Source organism: Chiloscyllium punctatum, chromosome 10, assembly GCF_047496795.1.
Source record: "Chiloscyllium punctatum isolate Juve2018m chromosome 10, sChiPun1.3, whole genome shotgun sequence".
Classification (NCBI taxonomy): Eukaryota; Metazoa; Chordata; class Chondrichthyes; order Orectolobiformes; family Hemiscylliidae; genus Chiloscyllium; species Chiloscyllium punctatum.
In genome coordinates this window covers 25,339,734-25,359,772 of record NC_092748.1, presented here as the reverse complement: position 1 = coordinate 25,359,772, position 20,039 = coordinate 25,339,734, and the positions used below count along the sequence as shown (strand labels likewise).

At 43.5% G+C, this 20,039-nt stretch overlaps 1 protein-coding gene across 2 annotated transcripts in view; it reads left to right on the top strand.

The window, feature by feature from the left end:
• Positions 1-1,341: 1,341 nt before the first annotated feature.
• Positions 1,342-20,039, top strand: part of trpm2 (transient receptor potential cation channel, subfamily M, member 2) — a 186,221-nt gene continuing 167,523 nt past the window's right edge. The window contains exons 1-2 of one of the 2 annotated variants that reach the window (XM_072578733.1): positions 1,342-1,406; positions 17,190-17,301. In XM_072578733.1, coding sequence (XP_072434834.1) covers positions 17,299-17,301 — 3 coding nt within the window. In that variant the 5' untranslated portion in view covers positions 1,342-1,406; positions 17,190-17,298. Of the gene's footprint in view, positions 1,407-11,730; positions 11,817-17,189; positions 17,302-20,039 lie in introns of those variants that run through there. The other variant, XM_072578735.1, reaches the window with a different exon arrangement.

Genomic DNA, 20,039 nt, shown 5'->3' with positions numbered 1-20,039 from the left:
TGCTAACCACAATGCTACTGTGCTGCCCCGATGATGATAATTGATAATAATGCTTGAAAACCAATGCTCCTATGGGATTAGCTCAGTCCATTAAGTGCTGTAAGTGAGTGCAGAGCAGATAAAAATGCTGCAGCTTTGTAAGCTGGTGCAGAGAGATGCCTCCAGTTGACAGACAGACTCAGGAGAATCTGCTACTTCTAGAACTGCTCCTTGGTCTTCCTAGTATCTGTGAGTAAGCTTGATGTATTAAAAAGATGGGTTCGGTATGGGGTTGATGTGCTACCATTTGGTTCAGCTGTTTAGTTACATGCTGCCCTGCTTGGCAAGCACTGTCGCTGACTGTGTGAGAAGGAAGCTTGGAGACTGGCACTAGGATGTTCATCTGACCATTTGATGGTCCAGGATATTTGTCCCAGCACTGTTATCCGAGGCACTTTTCACCACAGGGTTCTGTTTCCCAAATGTTTCATTTGAAGGACCCTGATGGGATTTGACAGGCTGAGAAAATGTTTTCCCTTGTGGGAGCGACTAGAACCAGGGGTCGTGGCTTAAAAAAATAAGGATCGTCCATTTTAGACAAAGATGAGGAGGAAGCTTCTGTTGTAAAGTGGAGCTCCGAACACAGGAGAACAGTGAAAGAGATTCTGGTTGCAGTGGGGAGGGAGAGAGAGCAAAGACCAACATTCCTATATACTTTGAACATTCACAACCAGGCTCAAAAGCAGGATTGCGCAATTTGATTTGGGCACTGAGGCTTAATTCAGATTGATAAAAGGATAATAGCTTCCATTTGTTAAGATAATCCCTTTTCCACTTTGGGAGTAAACTGATTGCAGTGGACTGTGTCGAGGTGGGGTAGCAACAGGGATGGGAGGCAGGATTGCGGAGTAAGATAAGGACTGGGAGAAAGGCCCTGTTGACTGTATGCTGCAGCACTGAGGCAAATCACTGGAGTTCCTACATCTTGTTGTTAAGTGCAGCTCACAGCAAGCACGGACAAATTCAGAGCCCACCGCGATGCCCTGTGTTGCTGAATAGTTGGGGGGGGAGGGGGAGGGGTGAGTCACCACAGGATTGCTGGCACCCCTGGATTATCCGCACTTGAGAAACCAGTATGAGGAAATGCCGAGGATTATATTCGAGGCAGACAATGAAAGTAATGCTAGGTTAACGTTCATGTTGGACAAAGTCGGTAAATGGCGTATTATGACTTCAGACAGCTAAGGTATTTTGTCTCCTCCTCCTAGTCTCCTCCCAGATTCATGTAACCAAGCAACCCCCAAGCAGTCTCCCAGGTGAGACAATTCTAGAAGCTATGCATTACTTCCTTGCCTTTGACCTGTATTTTCTCTCAAATGATTCGAAATCTAAAGCATAATTCCTCTCCATCGGAGTGTACTTGCAAGGTAAGTGACGTTAAACGATGCCAGTGAAACATGGCAAGCAAAGTAAGTGGCAGTCGCTGGGAATTAGTTTAATGTGAAAGTGGGGTGTGTTCTGTCATGAGTGCTGACCACCTTGGTGAAGATTACCTTTCAATCAGATTTTTAGTCCCTCTCCTCTCAAAGGCTTTGACATACTTTACATCAGGTATTGTCTGTTAGCAGCAAGGGAAGACGGATGAAATGGTGAACATCTACAACATGCTGTAGTAACATGTCATATTCAATATAAAACCAAAAGGTGGACGCTTACTCTGTGATCCTGCTTATCTAACTCAAACAGATTCCTGTTGATCTTTCTCATAATTGCATTACTGTGCATTGTTTTCAAGTCGCTTAATACCCCTGTCCAAAGCGAAGTCTGTCTCCAATTTGACAAACATGTGACTGTACCAGACTTTTCGGGAATGATTCCAGGTATCAGCTGGCACTTCCATACAGAGGTTATATCCAAAACGCTGTTCCTCTGTCGTAACTGATACCAAGCCCCATTTTATCCCTTGCACACACTCAACTTCCTTGCCTCTCTGTTTCACTCCCATTTAAGCACACACTGAATTTAAATTTCTCACACTTGTATGTGAACAAACAAACTAGGAGCAGCAGGAGTCCATTCAGCCCCTTGAGTCTGCTTCCCCATTTAACAAGATCATGGCCTCAACTCCACACTTCCACCTACTCACTATATTCTCTGACTCTCCCTTTAGTCCAGAAACAATTCACCACTGCCTTAGAAATATTCACTGACCCTCCCTCTACTGTTCTCCTGTGATGAAAGCTCCACAGACACTTTACGACAGAAGCCTCCACTTCATCTTTGTCTGAAATGGACGATCCTTATTTTTAAGCCATAACCCCTAGTTCTAGTCTCTCTCACAAGGGAAAACATTTTCTCAACCTGTCAAATCCCATCAGGGTCTTATGTTTCAATAAGATTACCTTTCATTCTTCTAAACTTCAATGAATACAAGCCCTACCTATCCTTATAAAGTAATCCTCGGTATTAGTTGAGTGAAGCTTCTCTGAACTACTTTCAACGCATTTATATGCTTTCCTAATTAAGGAGACCGATACTGTGCTTAGTACGCCAAGAACAAGTAAAACGAGAAAGTACTGGAGAAGTTCAACGTGCCTGGCAGCATCTGTGGAGAGAGAAATAAAGTTAATGTTATAAATGCGTTATGACGTTTTCAGAACATCTGGTGCAGGCTGACCCTCAGTGCAGCATATAACTGAAGCGTTACCTCCCTGTTTTTGTATTCTATCCCCCTCACAATAGACAACATCATTCCCCTTGCTTTCTTAATTACTTGCTGCACCTGCAATACCATCTTCATGGGAGTCATGCACTCAAATGTTAAAATGCAGCGAGACAGCTGTCAGAATTCTCTCACTGTCTTCTTAACTAGGCCTGGACAGCACTGCAACCCAAAGGGCACCCCATTAGGTGCCCCATGTGAACTGCAGAGTTATAATCCCCACCCTTCCCAAGTTAAGTCACAAGTGATTAAGTGCAAATCAGTAACTTGTTTTCTTACTCTGTTTGTGTTGTTCACTGTCGTCTGATAAGGATGAAAAAGCAAATTCATTTATTTATAACAGGGAATTTAAAGAAGTCTTAATGTGATTCCATTTGTTAACTGAGCACTACTTATCCTAGGCTGAAACCCTTTTCCTGTTCTGAGCTGAATGTAGCCCACATCCCTCTCACCAATTTATTGAAACGCAGCCTAATCGATTTTCAATCTAATAATAGCCTCAATATTACAAAGCAGCTTGTTCCATGAGCTTTAATGGAACTTTAATGTCATTAATGGTCTCCCTCTGAAACAGAAAGCATCACTGTGGCAAGTGTTATGATCCCAGGGCAGATGCTGCATTTATATTCCGCCCTGGTGAGGAACCAATACATTTTACTCTCAAAACTTAAAAATGTGTTGCTGGAAAAGCACAGCAGGTCAGGCAGCATCAAAGGAGAAGGAGAATCGATGTTTCGGGCATGAAGAAGGGCTTATGCCCGAAACGTCGATTCTCCTTCTTCTTTGATGCTGCCTGACCTGCTGCGCTTTTCCAGCAACACATTTTTAAGCTCTGATCCCCAGCATCTGCAGTCCTCACTTTCTCCTAGTTGATTTTACTTGCAAAGCAGAGAAAGAGTGGAAAAATCCAGGTGATTTACTAAATAAATTCTTACAGTTCCAACAGTTTTAAATAAACAATTGTAAACGTAACCATAAATATAGTAAAGCAATGCAACCTACAATCCATGGACAACTTATTTGTAACACCTAAATTTAACATTGTGACAATGGACTGTGACTGAGCACCCCTCACTGTACATTAAACAGCAATGCAATCAGCACAGGACCCTCAGATCATTACTCTTAATGTTTTTTGGACGATCTGGTCTTGAAACTCCCTCTGAAGAACCACTCTGTCATAGACAATCTCAACAACTACTCCTGTTCTGGCCAATCATGCTCCTTTCTGTGTTACCCTTGGACTCTGAAAATTATTCTCTTGCACTCATTCTTTGGTGCAACTCCAGGTTTGCAGCCATAACTAACTTCACCAAGCTAGGGCTGTCCCTGGCTTGCCCCTGAGCTCCAGTCTTGTTCAGTCATAGAGTCATAGAGATGTACAGCATGGAACAGACCCTTCAGTCCAATTCATCCATGCCGAACAGATATCCCAACCCAATCTAGTCCCACCTGCCAGCGCCAGGCCCATATCCCTCCAAACCCTTCCTATTCATATACCCATCCAAATGCCTCTTAAATGTTGCAATTGTTCCAGCCTCCACCACTTTCTCTGGCAGCTCATTGCATCATGTACCACCCTCTCTGTGAAACATTTGCCCCTTAAGTCTCTTTTATATCTTTCCTCTCTCACCCTAAACCTATGCCCTCTAGTTCTGGACTCCCTGATCCCAGGGAAAATACTTTGTCTATTTATCCTATCCATGGCCCTCATAATTTTGTAAACCTCTATAAGGTCACTCCTCAACCTCTGACACTCCAGGAAAAACAGCCCCAGCCTGTTCAGCCTCTCCCTATAGCTCAAATCCTCCAACCCTCTACTTGCGGCTTTTCAGCCCTCACTTTTGTTTACTGACATATTACCATAACATCCATGACTTTTCCAATGTACTGATTACAACACCAATCTGCCTAATACATTCAAACTTGGCCTAACATCTGCCAGCACAGCAAATTAATGCTCAATTGCTTTCCCTACAAAATAGCTAACAATCAGCACTTCTCGAGGAAGTTTCACTGACTCGGTTTTGTTCACCAACTGCCTGTGACCCCACAACTCCTTTTTAGTGACTCCTGAACAATGCTAAACGTTCAGTCAAAAGCGTTACAATAGATCCCACTGCTATCCAAGGGCCAAATTAAATGTTTTATCACCTAGCAATGTTTGGAACTGTTTGTTCTGTAATACCTTAAATAGATGTTATCAAACCACCCACAAGCAATAGGTTTTATGTGCAATCTATAAGCATCCCTGAAATATCTGAACAGAGGCAGTATACCATCACCCTGTATTTATATGTGCACAGTACATGGGCACTGACAGCTAACCGAGAGTCAGTCCTAAGGGTGAAGAGACTCTTTGAAGGTCCTGGTTATCTTTGTCAGCCAGGGCTCCATGATTCACCCAGATTAACAACCCAAATCAGTACAATGCCAATGATATAGGTAGGGAAAGGGATGAAGACCTGAAAAGAGAATATAGAGCGTTTAGTTGGAAGCTAGAACGTGGGACGAGCAGAGTAGTAATCTCAGGATTGCTACCGATGCCCTGGGCTCATGAGGGGAGGAACAGAGAGCCAGTGCAGATAAACACATAGCTGCAGGGCTGTTGTGGGAGGGAGGGCTTCAGACATCTGCATCATTGGTGATCTCTTCCTATAAAGGTGGGACTTGTACAAGAAGGATGGGTTGCAGCTGAACTGGGAGGTTTGCTAGAGGTCTTCAGGAGGGTTTAAACTTAGATTGGCAGGGGGATGGGAACTGGAGTTACAGATCAGATGATGGAGGAAGTAGTAAATAGCCAGATACAGCGTGTAGGGAATCTGTGAGGAATGATAAGCACTTGAAAGGGTAAAGTTGCAGTCAGTGTGATTGTTTGAAGTATGTCTATTTTAATGCAAGAAATATCAGGAATAAGGGTGAGGAACTCAGAGCATGGATCAGTATTTGGAACTATGATGTTGTGGCCATTATAAAGACTTGGATATCACAGGGACAGGAATGGTTGTTGGATGTTGCAAGGTTTAAATGTTTCAAAAGGATTGGCGGGGGGGGAGGTAAAAGAGGTAAGGGAGTGGCAATTGCTAATCAGGGATAGTGTTACAGCTGCAGAAAGGCAGATCATTGGGGAGGGTTTGTCCACAGAGTCAGTACAGGTGGAAACAGGAAAGGGGCAGTCACTTTATTGGGAGTTTTTAACATAATCCCTAATAGCAATAGAGACACAGAGGAGCAAATGGGAAGGCAGATTTTGCAAATCATAGGTCGTTGTTATGGGTGACTTTAACTTCGTTAATATTGATTGGAACTTCTGCAGTTTAAGTAGTATGGATGGCACAGTTTTTGGCAGGAAGAGTTCCTGACTCAATATGCAGATCGGCCGATGAGAGGGGAGGCCGTATTGGATTTGGTACTTGGTAATGAACCAGGCCAGGTGTCAGGTCTCACAGTGGGACAGCATTTCAGTGATAGTGATCACAACTCCCTGACCTTTACTATACTCATGGAGAGGGATAGGAGCAGATGGCATGGGAAAGTATTCAATTGGGGGAGGGGGAATTACAACGCTGTTAGGCAAGACCTGGGGCATCGAAATTGGGAACAGATATTCTCAGCGAAATGCACATCAGAAATATGGAGGTCATTTAAGAAGCACTTGCTATGAGTGCTGGACAAGTTTATCCCACTGAGGCAAGGAAGGGATGGTAGGTTGAAAGAACTTTGGGTGAAAAAGGACGTGGAACATCTAGTCAAGAGCTAGGAGGAACCTTCCTTAAAGGTGAGAGGCAAGGATCAGACAGGGTTTTAGAGGGATATGAAACAGCCAGGGAGGAACTGAAGAATGGCCTTAGTAGAGCTTCAAAGGGGACATGAAAAAGTTTTAGTAGGTAGGATTTAGGAAAACTCTAAGGCATTTCACATTTATGCGAGAGTCGCTGGAGTGAGGGTAGGGATCATGGATAGTGAAGGGAACTTGTGCCTGGAATCGAAGAGGAAGGGAGGTTCTTAGTGATCACTTTACTTCAGTATTCACTACTGAGAGGGACCTTGAAGTTTGTGAGGACTGTGTGAAACAGGCTGAAAAGCTTGAACAGGTTGATGTTAAGAAGGAGGATGTGCTGAAAAGTTTGGAAACTATGAGGATCGCTAAGTCCACCAGGCCAGACATGATATACCCAAGGTTACTACAGGAAGTGAGGGAAGAGATTGCTGAGCCTTTGGCTATGACCTTTGCATCCTCACTGTCCACTGGACTAGTACCAGATGATTGGAGAGTGGCAAATGTTATTCCCTCATTCAAGAAAGGAAGTCGGGATAATCCTGGGAGTTACAGACCAGCCAGTCTTACATCCATGGTGGGCAAATTATTGGAGAGGATTCTGAGAGACAGGACTTATGTGTACTTGGAAAACCATCGTTTGATTAGAAATAATCAGCATGGCTTTATGAAGGGTGGATCATGCCTCACAAACCTCCTTGAATTCTTTGAGGATGTGACAAAACACATTGATGAAGGAGAGCAGTGTGGATGTGGTGTACATGGATTTTGATTAGGTTCCCACGCTAGGCTCAGATATGTAAGGAGGTGTGGGATACAGGGAAATCTGGCTATCTGGATAAGAATTGGCTGGCCCATAGAAGACAGAGCATGGTAGGAGTTGGAAAGTATTCAGTCTGGAGCTCTGCGACTAGTGATGTTCCACAGGGATCAGTTCTGGGACCTCTGCTTTTTATAATTTTTCTAAATGACTTGGATGAGAAAGTGGAAAGGTGGGTTAGTAGGTTTGCTGATGACATGAATGTTGGTGGAATGGTGGATAGTGTGGAGGGCTGTTGTAGGTTACAACGAGACATTGGCAGGATGCAGAGCTGGGCTGATAAATGGCAGATGGAGTTCAATATGGAAAAGTGTGAAGTAATTCGTCTTGGAAAGTCGAATTTGAATGTAGATTACAGGGTTAAAGGTAGGATTCTTGGCAGTGTGGAGGAACAGAGGGATCTTGTAATCCATGTCCGTAGATCCCTCAAAGTTGCCACCCAAGTTGCTAGGTACGTTAAGAAGGCGTATGATGTATTGATTTTCATTAGCAGGCAGATTGAGATTAAGAGCAGCAAGGTTATGCTGCAGCTTTATAAAGCCCTGGTTAGACCACACTTGCAATATTGTGTTCAATTCTGGTCAACTCATTGTAGGAAAGATGTGGAAGCTTTAGAGAGGATGCAGAGGAGATTTACCAGGATGCAGCCTGGACTGGAGGGCTTGTCTTATGAAGAGAGGTTGAGGGAGCTTGGTCTTTTCTCATTGGAGCAAAGAAGGGTGCACGGTGACTTTATAGAGGTGTACAAGACGATGAGATGCTTGGATAGAGTGAATAGCCATGGCATAAATGACTATCACAAGGGGGTGTAATTTTAAGATGATTGGAGAAAGGTTTAGGGGAAATATTAGAGGTAATTCTTTACACAGAGATTGGTGGGTGCGTGGAATGCACTGCAAGTGGTTATAGTAGAGTCAGATACATTAGAAACATTTAAGCTCTTGGATAGGCACATGGAAGACAGTAGAATGGAAGACAGTATCTAGGTTAGTTTGATCTTAGAGCAGAATACAAGGTTGGCACAGCAGTGAGGACCGAAGGGCCTGTACTCTGCTGTACTGTTCAATGTCCAGTCAAAGATCTCCGAGTCAATGAGACCCACCTGACCCTCATTCCAATCAGTACATTTCTCCCTGCTAAGTTCTGGGATGTGGGACTGTGTGTTTTCTTGTAGCTTCTCCTTGGATGTTTTCGTCCCAGGTCCAGTTCTTCTGACACTGATTTGGACACAGGTAGCAGGTACCAGACTTTAACTCATCTCTTACACCGTGAGCATCTCGAGAGAGTTTCCTCCTCTTCTTCAGGTGGTAAGAGCCTGCATCCATCTTGGACTCTTTAATGCTAGACAGAAGGGGAGAAACTATGGTTTCTGACTGCCTTTCTGGCTGTTCTGATGTGCCAGGTATATTTTGCTCCTGCCCTGTTTGCAAGGTGACAGCTTTCAGATGACTCAAATGTTTGTTCAGGATGACATCACCGACCCGAATTTTCTATGTCACTGGACCTGACCTCATGTCAGCTTCACCCTGTAACCATGCAGGGCCATGTCCATGGTTTCAACACCAAACTTTGTCCCATGAAGTACACTGTCTCTCTTGCTTAGATTTGGAGATGCCAGTGTTGGACTGGGGTGTACAAGGTTAAAAATCACACAACACCAGGTTATAATCCAACAGGTTTAATTGGACGCACACTAGCTTTTGGAGTGGTAGTGACCTTCATCAGGTGATAGTGGCTCCGAAAGCTAGTGTGCGTCCAATTAAACCTGTTGGACTATCCCTTGCTTAGAGGAAGCTTGTAGCCAGCTTTGGTATTCCTGCTGCCATTTCTCCCTCCCTGCCAGGTTCAGGAATATCGGGTTTAATCTGGAATGGCGTCGTCTTCCCATTGGCAACTCTGCTGAAGCTATCCCTATTGTTGCATGAGGTGTGTTCCTATATCCGAACAGGAACCGGGACAGTTGGGCATTGGAGTGAAGCTGTAGGCTGTTTTTTTAAGCCTGCCTTCAATGTTTGGGCTGATCTTTCTGCAAGACCATTGGACAATGGATGCTGTCTAGGTAAATGGATGCTGTCTGCTGAATGGCCATTCGAGTTCAGGAAATACTCAAAATCCCCTGCTCGTAAATGATGTCCAATTGTTCATGATCCATACTTCCAGGGAGTCTGTATATCACGAACAATGCTTGCAGCTTTTTAATCGTCATCATTGAATCTGCTGCAAAAACTATATGCATGTCCAACCACTTTGTATGGGCATCCACAATGTCCAGGAATATTGACCCCATGAAAGGACCAGCACAGTTGACGTGTAACCAAGTCCAGGATTTACCCAGCCATTCCCACATCTGTGGATGTGCTGCTAGTGGCAATTCTTGTCCTTGTTGGTACTCGGGGCACTACCCCATCAATGTAGCTCTGTCAGAATCCAACCATGACCACCAGACATAACCTCTTGTCAACGTTTTCATTTTAGAAACCCCTGGATGACCCTGGTGGAATTTAGCCAGTATCTGCAGCCCTTTATTCAGGACAATCTCTCTATAGTAATATGCTGTCCTCTCTGGTGATCTGATCTTGCCCAGTCCAGAAAGATTTCAGTTGTGATGGTGTTTTCGTTACCCCCACCACCATGAGCTGTTTTAGTTTTATCAGAACTGAGTCTTTTTCTGTAAGGGTTTCCAGAAAGTTAAGTAGTCAAGACTGGTCACGTAGTCTTGATAGCAGTTGATTGTGACAAAATGATAAGTATATCGATCCCTGTTAAAGCAAAAAGGTCTATTCTAAACTTCTTCCATGATCTATGTGGGGTGTTACGCATCATTAATGACATTTTCCCCACTACATTTAGTTTGGTATTCATTTGAAACATTGCACTGGCTGTTCAGTCTCATTGGGAGATAGTGAGGACTGCAGATGCCGGAGAGTTAGAGTCAATAAAGTGTGGTGCTGGAAAAATCACAGCAGGTCAGGCAGCAGCTGAGGAGCAGGAAATTGATGTTTTGGGCAGGAAACTTCATCAACATTATGGAAGGGGAAGAGGGCTGAGAAATAAATAGGGTTGAGGGGGTGGGGCTAGGGGAAAGGTAGGTGGATGGTGATAGGTGGATGCAGGTAGGAGGTGATTGTGACAGGTCCATGGGAAGGATGGAGAAAATAGGTGGGAAGGAAGATGGACAGGTAGGACAGACCAAGAGCGCGGTTCTGAGATGGGGTGAGCGGTGTGGGGAGATTTTACAACTGGTGAAGTCAATGTGGAGGATATGTGGTTGTAGGCTCCTGAGGCGGAAGTTGGGCTGTTCCTCTTCCAGTTTACAGATGGCCGTGTATATGTGGTGGAGGAGGCCCAGAATTGGCATGTCACTGGGGGAGTGGGAGGGGAAGTTGAAATGGTTGGTCAGCAGAAGATGGGGTTGGTTGGTGTGTATAGATCAGAGATGCTCCCTGAACCTTTCCACGAATTTGCGTTCAGTCTCTCTTCGATGTAGAGGAGAACAGACCGGGAGCAACAGATGGAGTAAATGAGGTTCAAGATATACAAGTAAATCTCTGCCAGATTTGGAATGATCTATTGGGACCTGAGACAGTGGTGAGGGAAGAGGTGTGGGCACAGTTTTTGCACCTCTTGTGGTGGCAGGGGAAGGTGCCAGGTGTGGAGTGGGGATTGGTGGGGAGTGTGGACCTAACGAGGGAGCAGCACATCGAACAGTCCGTATGGAACACAGACAGGGGTTGGGAGGGACACATTGTTTGGTGGTGAGGTCTGACTATAGATGGTGAAAATGGTGGAGGTTGATCCATTGGGTATGGAGATTGGTGGGGTGGAATGTGAGGACAGGGGAATCTATCCTTTTTGTGGTTGGGGGTTGGGGTTCAAGGACGGAGGTGTAAGGAATGGAGAAGATGTGATTGAGGGCATCTTTGATCACAGGGGAGGGGAAATTATGGTCCTTGAAATAGGAGGACATCTGGGATGTTATGGAGTGGAATCACTCATCCCGGGAGCAGAAATGATGGCACAGAGGTGTTGGGAGTAAGGGAGCGTGTTTCTACTGGGGGGGGGGCGGGAGAGTAGGAGGAGGTGTCACCGGAGATAGAGACGGAGGGGTCCAGGAAGGGGAGGGAGCAGTTGGAGATGGCCAAGGTGAATTTGAGGTCTTATTGCCCATGCTCTTGCCTTCTCAGACTACACTCAATACCTTGATGGTTTGGACTGACATGCTTCATTTTCTCATCTCCTTAGGGATACTGACTCTATGTCCTTTGTACACTCTCTTAGGTATGTCCTCGATGCTTCTCAACTATCCTTTCGGCACAAATACCTGCAGAACTTACACAGTGGCACTTGGATCTTGTTTGCTTAATCTGAACAAATGTTTATCCTACACAGTTGAATCCTCTGCTGGGCTGGCAATTTCCAAAGTACTGGACTGTTGCTTCATGTTGAAGCTGGAAGATTTCACATTCTGCAATAGCATCCTAAACATTTTTCATAGTGGGTGCTCCTTTTGAAAGCAGGTCAGCAATATACATCTGCTTTCCTCGCTTCTACATTACTTCCAAATGATAGTCCTCAGACATAAAGTAACATCCTTTGCAGACATTCTATGAAAGATAAAAGACCATAAGACCATAAGACCATAAGACATAGGAGTGGAAGTAAGGCCATTCGGCCCATCGAGTCCACTCCGCCATTCAATCATGGCTGATGCGCTTTTCAGCTCCACTTGCCAGCACTCTCCCCGTAGCCCTTAATTCCTCTAGACAACAAGAACCTATCAATCTCGGCCTTGAAGACATTTAACGTCCCGGCTTCCACTGCACTCCGTGGCAATGAATTCCACAGGCCCACCACTCTCTGGCTGAAGAAATGTCTCCGCATTTCCGTTCTGAAATGACCCCCTCTAATTCTAAGGCTGTGTCCACGGGTCCTAGTCTCCTCGCCTAACAGAAACAATTTTCTAGCATCCACCTTTTCAAAGCCATGTATTATTTTGTACGTCACTATTAGATCTCCCCTTAATCTTCTAAACTCCAACGAATACAATCCCAGTATCCTCAGCCGTTCCTCATATGCTAGACCTGTCATTCCAGGGATCATCCGTGTGAATCTCCGCTGGACACGTTCCAGTGCCAGTATGTCCTTCCTGAGGTGTGGGGACCAAAACTGGACACAGTACTCCAAATGGGGCCTAACCAGAGCTTTATAAAGTCTTAGTAGTACATCTCTGCTTTTATATTCCAACCCTCTTGAGATAAGAGACAACATTGCATTCGCTTTCTTAATCACAGACTCAACCTGCATGTTTACCTTTAGAGAATCCTCGACTAGCACTCCCAGATCCCTTTGTGCTTTGGCTTTATTAATTTTCTCACCATTTAGAAAGTAGTCCATGCTTTTATTCTTTTTGCCAAAGTGCAAAACCTCGCACTTGCTCACGTTAAATTCCATCAGCCATTTCCTGGACCACTCTCCCAACCTGTCTAGATCCTTCTGTAGCCTCCCCACTTCCTCAGTACTACCTGCCTGTCCACCTAACTTCGTATCATCGGCAAACTTCGCTAGAATGCCCCCGGTTCCCTCATCCAAATCATTAATATATAATGCGAACAGCTGTGGCCCCAGCACCGAACCCTGCGGGACACCGCTCGTCACCGGCTGCCATTCTGAAAAAGAACCTTTTATCCCAACTCTCTGCCTTCTGTTAGACAGCCAATCCTCAATCCATCCCAGCAGCTCACCTCAAACACCATGGGCCCTCACCTTGCTCAGCAGCCTCCCGTGTGGCACCTTATCAAAGGCCTTTTGAAAGTCCAGATAGACCACATCCACTGGGTTTCCCTGGTCTAACCTACTTGTTACCTCTTCAAAAAATTCTAACAGGTTTGTCAGGCATGACCTCCCTTTACTAAATCCATGTTGACTTGTTCTAATCAGACTCTGCTCTTCCAAGAATTTAGAAACCTTATCCTTAATGATGGATTCTAGAATTTTACCAACAACCGAGGTTAAGCTGATTGGCCTATAATTTTCCATCTTTTGCCTTGATCCTTTCTTGAACAAGGGGGTTACTACAGCCATCTTCCAATCATCCGGGACCTTTCCTGACTCCAGTGACTCTTGAAAGATCTCAACCAATGCCTCTGCTATTTCCTCAGCAACCTCTCTCAGAAAAGCGATCTGAGAAAACTGCTTTGAAGTTGTATTTGGTGAGATTTAACTATTACTTCGCTCACAAGCAAAGTCAAGCAAGATCTCTTTCTCGATCTGTACAGAGTGTTGTTCATTAAAACACTGGATGTAAACGTAACAGATTGTCCTTGCTGCAGCGGATAGCTTCAAGTACTGTCACATTGACAATAGACTGTTGGGTGACTTTATTGCTGTCGTTATAGTCATTAAAGTTGCTTCTTGTTCTGTGTCCCAACACCATTGCACATCCTTTGCAGTGAGATAACTCAAAAAGATTAAGAATGTGAATATAATATATTAAAGAGGGAGACAATGGTCTTCTGGTATTATCACTTGTATGTTAGTCCACACATCCAGGTAATGTCTGGGGAACCATGTTTGAATCCCGCCATAATAGATGGTAGAATTTGAGTTCAAGAAAATTTGAGACTTTAATGTTGACCATGAAACTATTGTTGATTGTCAGAAAAAAACATCTGGTTCACTAGTGTCCTTTGAGGAAGGAAACTGCCATCCTTACCTGCTCTGGACTACATGTGACTCCAGACCCACAGCAATGTTAGATTAGATTCCTTACAGTGTGGAAACAGGCCCTTTGGTCCAACAAGTCCACTCCGACCCTCTGAAGAGTCACCCACCCAGACCCATTTCCCTCTGACTAATGCAGCTAACACTCTGGGCAATTTAGAATGGCCATAACCTACATATTTTTTGGACTGTGGGAGGAAACGGGAGCACCCAGAGAAGACCCATGCAGACACGGGGGAGAATGTGCAAACTCCTCACAGTCGACCGAAGCTGGAATAGAACCTGGGTTCCTGGTGTTGTGAGGCAGCAGTGCTGACCACTGAGCCACCATACTGCCCCCAAAGTGTTGTTAACACTGAACTGCCCTCTGGGAATGGCAATACAAATATTAGCCTAGTTAGTGATACCCTCATCCCTTGAACTGATAAGGAAAAAAAAACAATGATAGCAAACTAGCATATAAAAACAGACATTAAGTGCTTATTAAAATATATCAAAAGTAAAACTAAGGTCAAAGTGAACATAGGTCCATCAGAAAAGAAGGCTGTGGAAATAATAATGGGGAACCAGGGAATGGCAGAGGAGTTGAAAAATAAATTGCATCAATCGTCACAGTAGACAACACTAACAGCTTTCCAAAATTACTAAATAATCAAGTGGTTGTGGAAGGAATTAAAACAATAACTATCACTAGAGAAAACGTACTGTGGAAACGAATGGGTAAAATGTTGGTGAGACCCCTGGACCTTATCGGATCCATCCTAGCCTTTTAAAAAGAAATCAGCATTGATAATAGATGTACCAGTTGTAATCTTCCAAGAATCCTTAGATTCAGATTGGAAGGTTTCTCAAAATTTCAAATTCAAAATGGGAGACAAAAAAAAATTAACTCTAGGCCTGTTAGTTTAACATCTGTCATTGAGAGAATGCTAAAATCTATTATAAAGATTGGAATAGCACAGCATTTAGAAATAAGAAAAATATAATAGCAAAGCATTTCAAAATACATAATAAAATGATCAGCATGGTTACACAAAGGGAAAATCATGCCTGACAAATTTATTACCTGCCTATGAGGATCTAACATAGATAATGGGGAATCATTAGAAGTTACATAATAGGATTTCCACAAATCGTTTAATATAGTACTGCAGATAAGCCTTCATAATATGGTAAGAGCCCAGAGTACTGGGGACAGCATATTAACATGGATAGATGATTGGCTAACCCATAGAAGATAGAGATTTGGGACGGAGGGGGTGGGCATTATCAGGTTGGCAAACTGTAACTAGTGGTGTACTGCAGGGTCAAGTTTAGAGTGGTGCTGGAAAGGCACAGCAGTCAGGCAGCATCCGAGGAGCAGGAAAATCGACGTTTCGGGCAGAAGCCTTTCATCAGGAAGGGCTACTGATGTGCTACAGAGATCAATGCTGGGACCACAATTACTTACAATATCTATGGATGACTTGGATGAAAGAAGTGAATATGCTATCACCAAGTTTGCAGATGACACAAAAATAAGTGGAATGGTAAGTGGCAAGGATGGCAAAAGAAATCTCCAGAACATAAACTTGGCAGATGTGTGAAAATGTGAAGTTATAGGCGTTGACATGTTATTTACATGGTGATAGACTGCAGAAATCGACAACACAGAGGGACTTTCTTTCTTCATTCATAGGATGTGGCCATTACTAACTAGGCCAGCATTTATTGCCATCCCTAATTGCCTCAAGGCAGTTAAGAATCACGTGCATTGCTGTGGGTATTGAGTCACATGTAGCCCAGACAGGGTAAGGATGGCAGATTCCCTTCTTTGTCCCTCTCCCTTACATATAAATCACAAAAAGCATCCAGTTATGGTGGGTAATAGACAATGCAGTTGGCCTTTATTTCAAAGGGAATAGAATCAACTGGTTGATACCAGATATGAAAGGACTGTCTCATGAGGAAGGTTGAGTAGGTTGGACTTGTACACATTGGAGTTCAGCAGAACAAGAGGTGTCTTTATTGAAACCTACAAAATTCTTGAGAGGTTTGATAGGGTAAATGTGGAGGGGTTATTTCTGCTTATGGGGGGAAAGGCTTTAGCCTCTCTGCTTCATTTTTCTTCTTCAGAATGGAGATTCCAAGGCATCATTCCATTATTTAACTTCACCTTACCAGTTTTGAAGAACAGTCAAATGGACTTGAAATGTTATTGTTGTTTCTCTTTCTAAAGATGCTGCCTGCTGAGTGAAATTAAATAACAAGACAAGATAAGCTCAGTATTATAGCAAGCATGAATAGTCCACTGTGTGGAAAACAACTGGATAATATATAGGATAGATGCCCGAGAGCAGGAAATCAAAGACACAAAGACTGAAGTGAATCTGAGTCATAGAATCTCTACAGTGCAGAGAGAGGTCATTTGGTCCATTTGATCTGCATCACCTCTCTGAAGAGCATCCCACCCAGACACACCACACCCACCTTATTCCTGCAACCTTGCATTTACCCTGGCCGATCCATCTAACTTGCACATCACTGGACCGCGGGGCAAATCAGAACACCCAGAGGATACCCACACAGACATGGGAATGACATGCAAACTCTAAACAGTCACTCGAAACTGGAATCAAACCCAGGTCCCTGGTACTTTGAGGCAGTCGGACTAACAGCTGAGTCACCAGGCACCCTTAACTCTGTGATTATCTCATAGTTTTGCCATTGAGCTGGAAGAAATTCTAATTTTGCTGCAAATTACCTTTCATCTCCACATGAACAGGAACTGCAAAATTCATGACCATATTGCCTCACCCAATTCTATCAAATTGCAGACTAAATGTCAAATTATTCTCCGCTGCTTTGTACAGTGGCTAACTTTTATAAGCTTTCAAAACCCACACAATTTCAGCAGCATTCTTCTAATATCATGATCCTGGGAGCTAGTTTTAATGTTTTCTCCCTCTTAGTCTCAAACAGAAAACAACAGCATCCACTTTCACTCTGACAAAGTCACAGGGTACATTTCTCCATTAATCAAGATGAAATAACTATATTAAAATAAATATGATATCCAAAGTCATCCAGAAGTATAAATTCAGAAAAGAGCAATGTTTCCTCAAATGTACATACATGTCAAAATTGCATTTTAATTTACTAACATAATCATATTCAAACTTCATTTTCAGGAAGTAAATGAAAATTTGAAGTTATTCCAGCGCCATCAACCATGAGGCAGATATATTTAACTGACAGCAATTCTCAATGTGACTGAAGTTCAAGAACTTTAATAACTCAATGGTATGACTTTTACGTGCCGATATTCTCCAATGTAACAATATTGAAGTTTTGCGCATGGGTGTTAATTCCCCTCACTCACATCCCTCTCTCCTTCCCATCCCTCTTCCCCGCCCCTTTCCGTGTCCATCATTCCTTTCCCTCTCCCTCTTTTCTTTTGCTGTATCACCTGTCCTGGTCCCTTTTCCCTTTCTCCTAGTCAGCCATGAAATGCCTAAAATGGGAATGACCAATGAAGCATTGGGTCAGTGATGAAGATGAAAGGATTGAGTTGGGATGACCATGGAACAATTAAGTTGGTGAGGGTGACCCTCCAACAATGGTCATTTGAAAGGATTAGGTTAAGGGTGTGTATGAAAAGATTGGGTTGAGAGTGATTATTGAAGTATTGAGCTCATGGTGACTGTGGAAGGGTTGATTTAAAATAACTATGCTGGGGTAAATAAGGAAGGGTTGAAGTTGGGATGACTATGGAACAGTTGAGGTGGGGGTGAGTATTTGAAGGGTTGGTTTTGACTGTGGAAGTGTTGGTGGGGTGACTATGGAAGGGATGAGGGGGTGGTGGGAATGGAACACTTGAAGTGGGATGAAAATGGAAGATTTGAGGTGTGGGTGAGCATGGAATTGGTGAGATTTGCGTGACCATGAAAGAGTTGAGGTTGGTCTGATTATGCAAGAGTTGGACTGGGAGTGACGATGGAAAGGTTGGATTAGTGCTGACTATGGAAGTGGTGAGGTGGCAAGAACTTGGAAGGATTTAGTAAAGGGTAGTTATGAAACTCTAGTTAATTCAGGAATTGTCCCTGACACCTACAAACCTATTGGCATGATGTAGGCAAGAAAAGAGTGAATGAAGAATCACTGATGTGGATCTGGCAGGCCCGCCCATAAAGCATCCAGCCGTGGTGGCAGTAGTTGGGAATAGTAAGGAGGAGAACAAATTCTGGGTTGGATTCATTACAACTGGAATGGATATATTGATTGATTGTATGATTTTAAAGAATTGAGTATTTAACTGATACCAACTCAAATAAGTCACAACTCAAAAAATGTACATTAAGTCAGACATAAGTGCAAATCACTGACTTGCAATAACTATAATAGCCAAAGTATCCAAAAGTTATGACACTAATTATGACACCTGCATTTATATGGCATCTTTAATTTAACATACTATCACATATCAAGGCACTTTCACAGGCATGTTATCAAGCAGAGTTGTGCACAAAAGGCATTCAGATGGTGAGAAGGAAACTAAAATTTGTCAAAATATACATTTTTACATGCATCATAAAAGGGGAAGGATAACTGGACTCACAATATCGAAGGCAGAAGGGTCTGTGCTGTGTTGTACTGTTCTATGTTCTATGGTGACAATTAGAGAATGAATTCCAGAGTTCTACAAATACAGTTCTGCAAATGCAAATTCACTCCCAGAATTATATGTGAGTATGCATGTGAGGGAAAGAAAGAGAAAGTGTGAGTGTGAGTGCATGTGAGAGAGTGTATGTTTGCATGTGTGCATGCTTGGTAGAGTCTGTGCATGAGTGTGACAGAGTAAAAGCCTGTGAGAAGACATTCTTGGGTGGGAATTTGGGAGGAGTATATGTGTGTGTCTGAGAATGTGTGTATAAGAAAGGGTCTGCATGAGTGAGTATGTGAGAATGTGTGTGTATGTGTGCTTGTGTGTGTGAGAGAGAGGGTGTATAGTGTATTGGGGTGACCTGCAGTGTGATATGAACCCAAGGTCCCGATTGAGGCCATTCTCGTGTACCAAACCTGGCTATCAGTACCCATGTTCGGTACCCATTACACTATACACACAAGCATACATGCACACACACCCTTAACGTACTCACACAATCACAAAGACCCTTTCTCATACACACACTTTTTCTCAGACACACATACATACACCCCCCAACCCTCACACTCATGCACACACCCTCTCACAGGCTTATATTCCATCACACTTACACACACACTCTACCAAGCATGCACACTTTTTTTTTAGATTAGATTACTTACAGTGTGGAAACAAGCCCTTCGGCCCAACAAGTCCACATCCATGCAAACACTCTCTCTCTCTCTCTCTCTCTCTCTGTTTGTCTGTCTCTCTCTCTCTGCCCCTCACGCGCACACATACAATTCTGTGGGGTTTTTTTAGATTAGATTACTTACAGTGTGGAAACAGGCCCTTCGGCCCAACAAGTCCACACCGACCCGCCGAAGCGAATACCACCCAGACCCATACTCCTACATTCACCCCTTCATCTAACACTACGGACAATTTAGCATGGTCAATTCACCTAACCTGCACATTTTTGGATTGTGGGAGGAAACCGGAGCACCCGGAGGAAACCCACGCAGACACGGGGAGAATGTGCAAACTCCACACAGAGAGTCGCCTGAGGCGGGAATTTGCATTTGCAGAATTGTATTTGCAGATACATTCTATTTTGCTCAAAAAGCACACAACCTTCAGGCAGTCAATGCAGGCAGTCAATCCATATAACATTTCATATGGATTGGAACTACTTTGGAAATAGAACTAGTCTGGTCCAAGATTGGGATACAGACAGACTCTAACCTCACAACTTTAATGCATTGTCTGAGCTGAGATGTCACTTTTTTAAAATAAAACCTTAAGTTATTTTGAGAATGTGAGTTAAAAGAAGTTCTGGGATTTACATATTAATGCAACCCATTCTAAAAAAAAAGACTTAACAGCAATCCAGGTT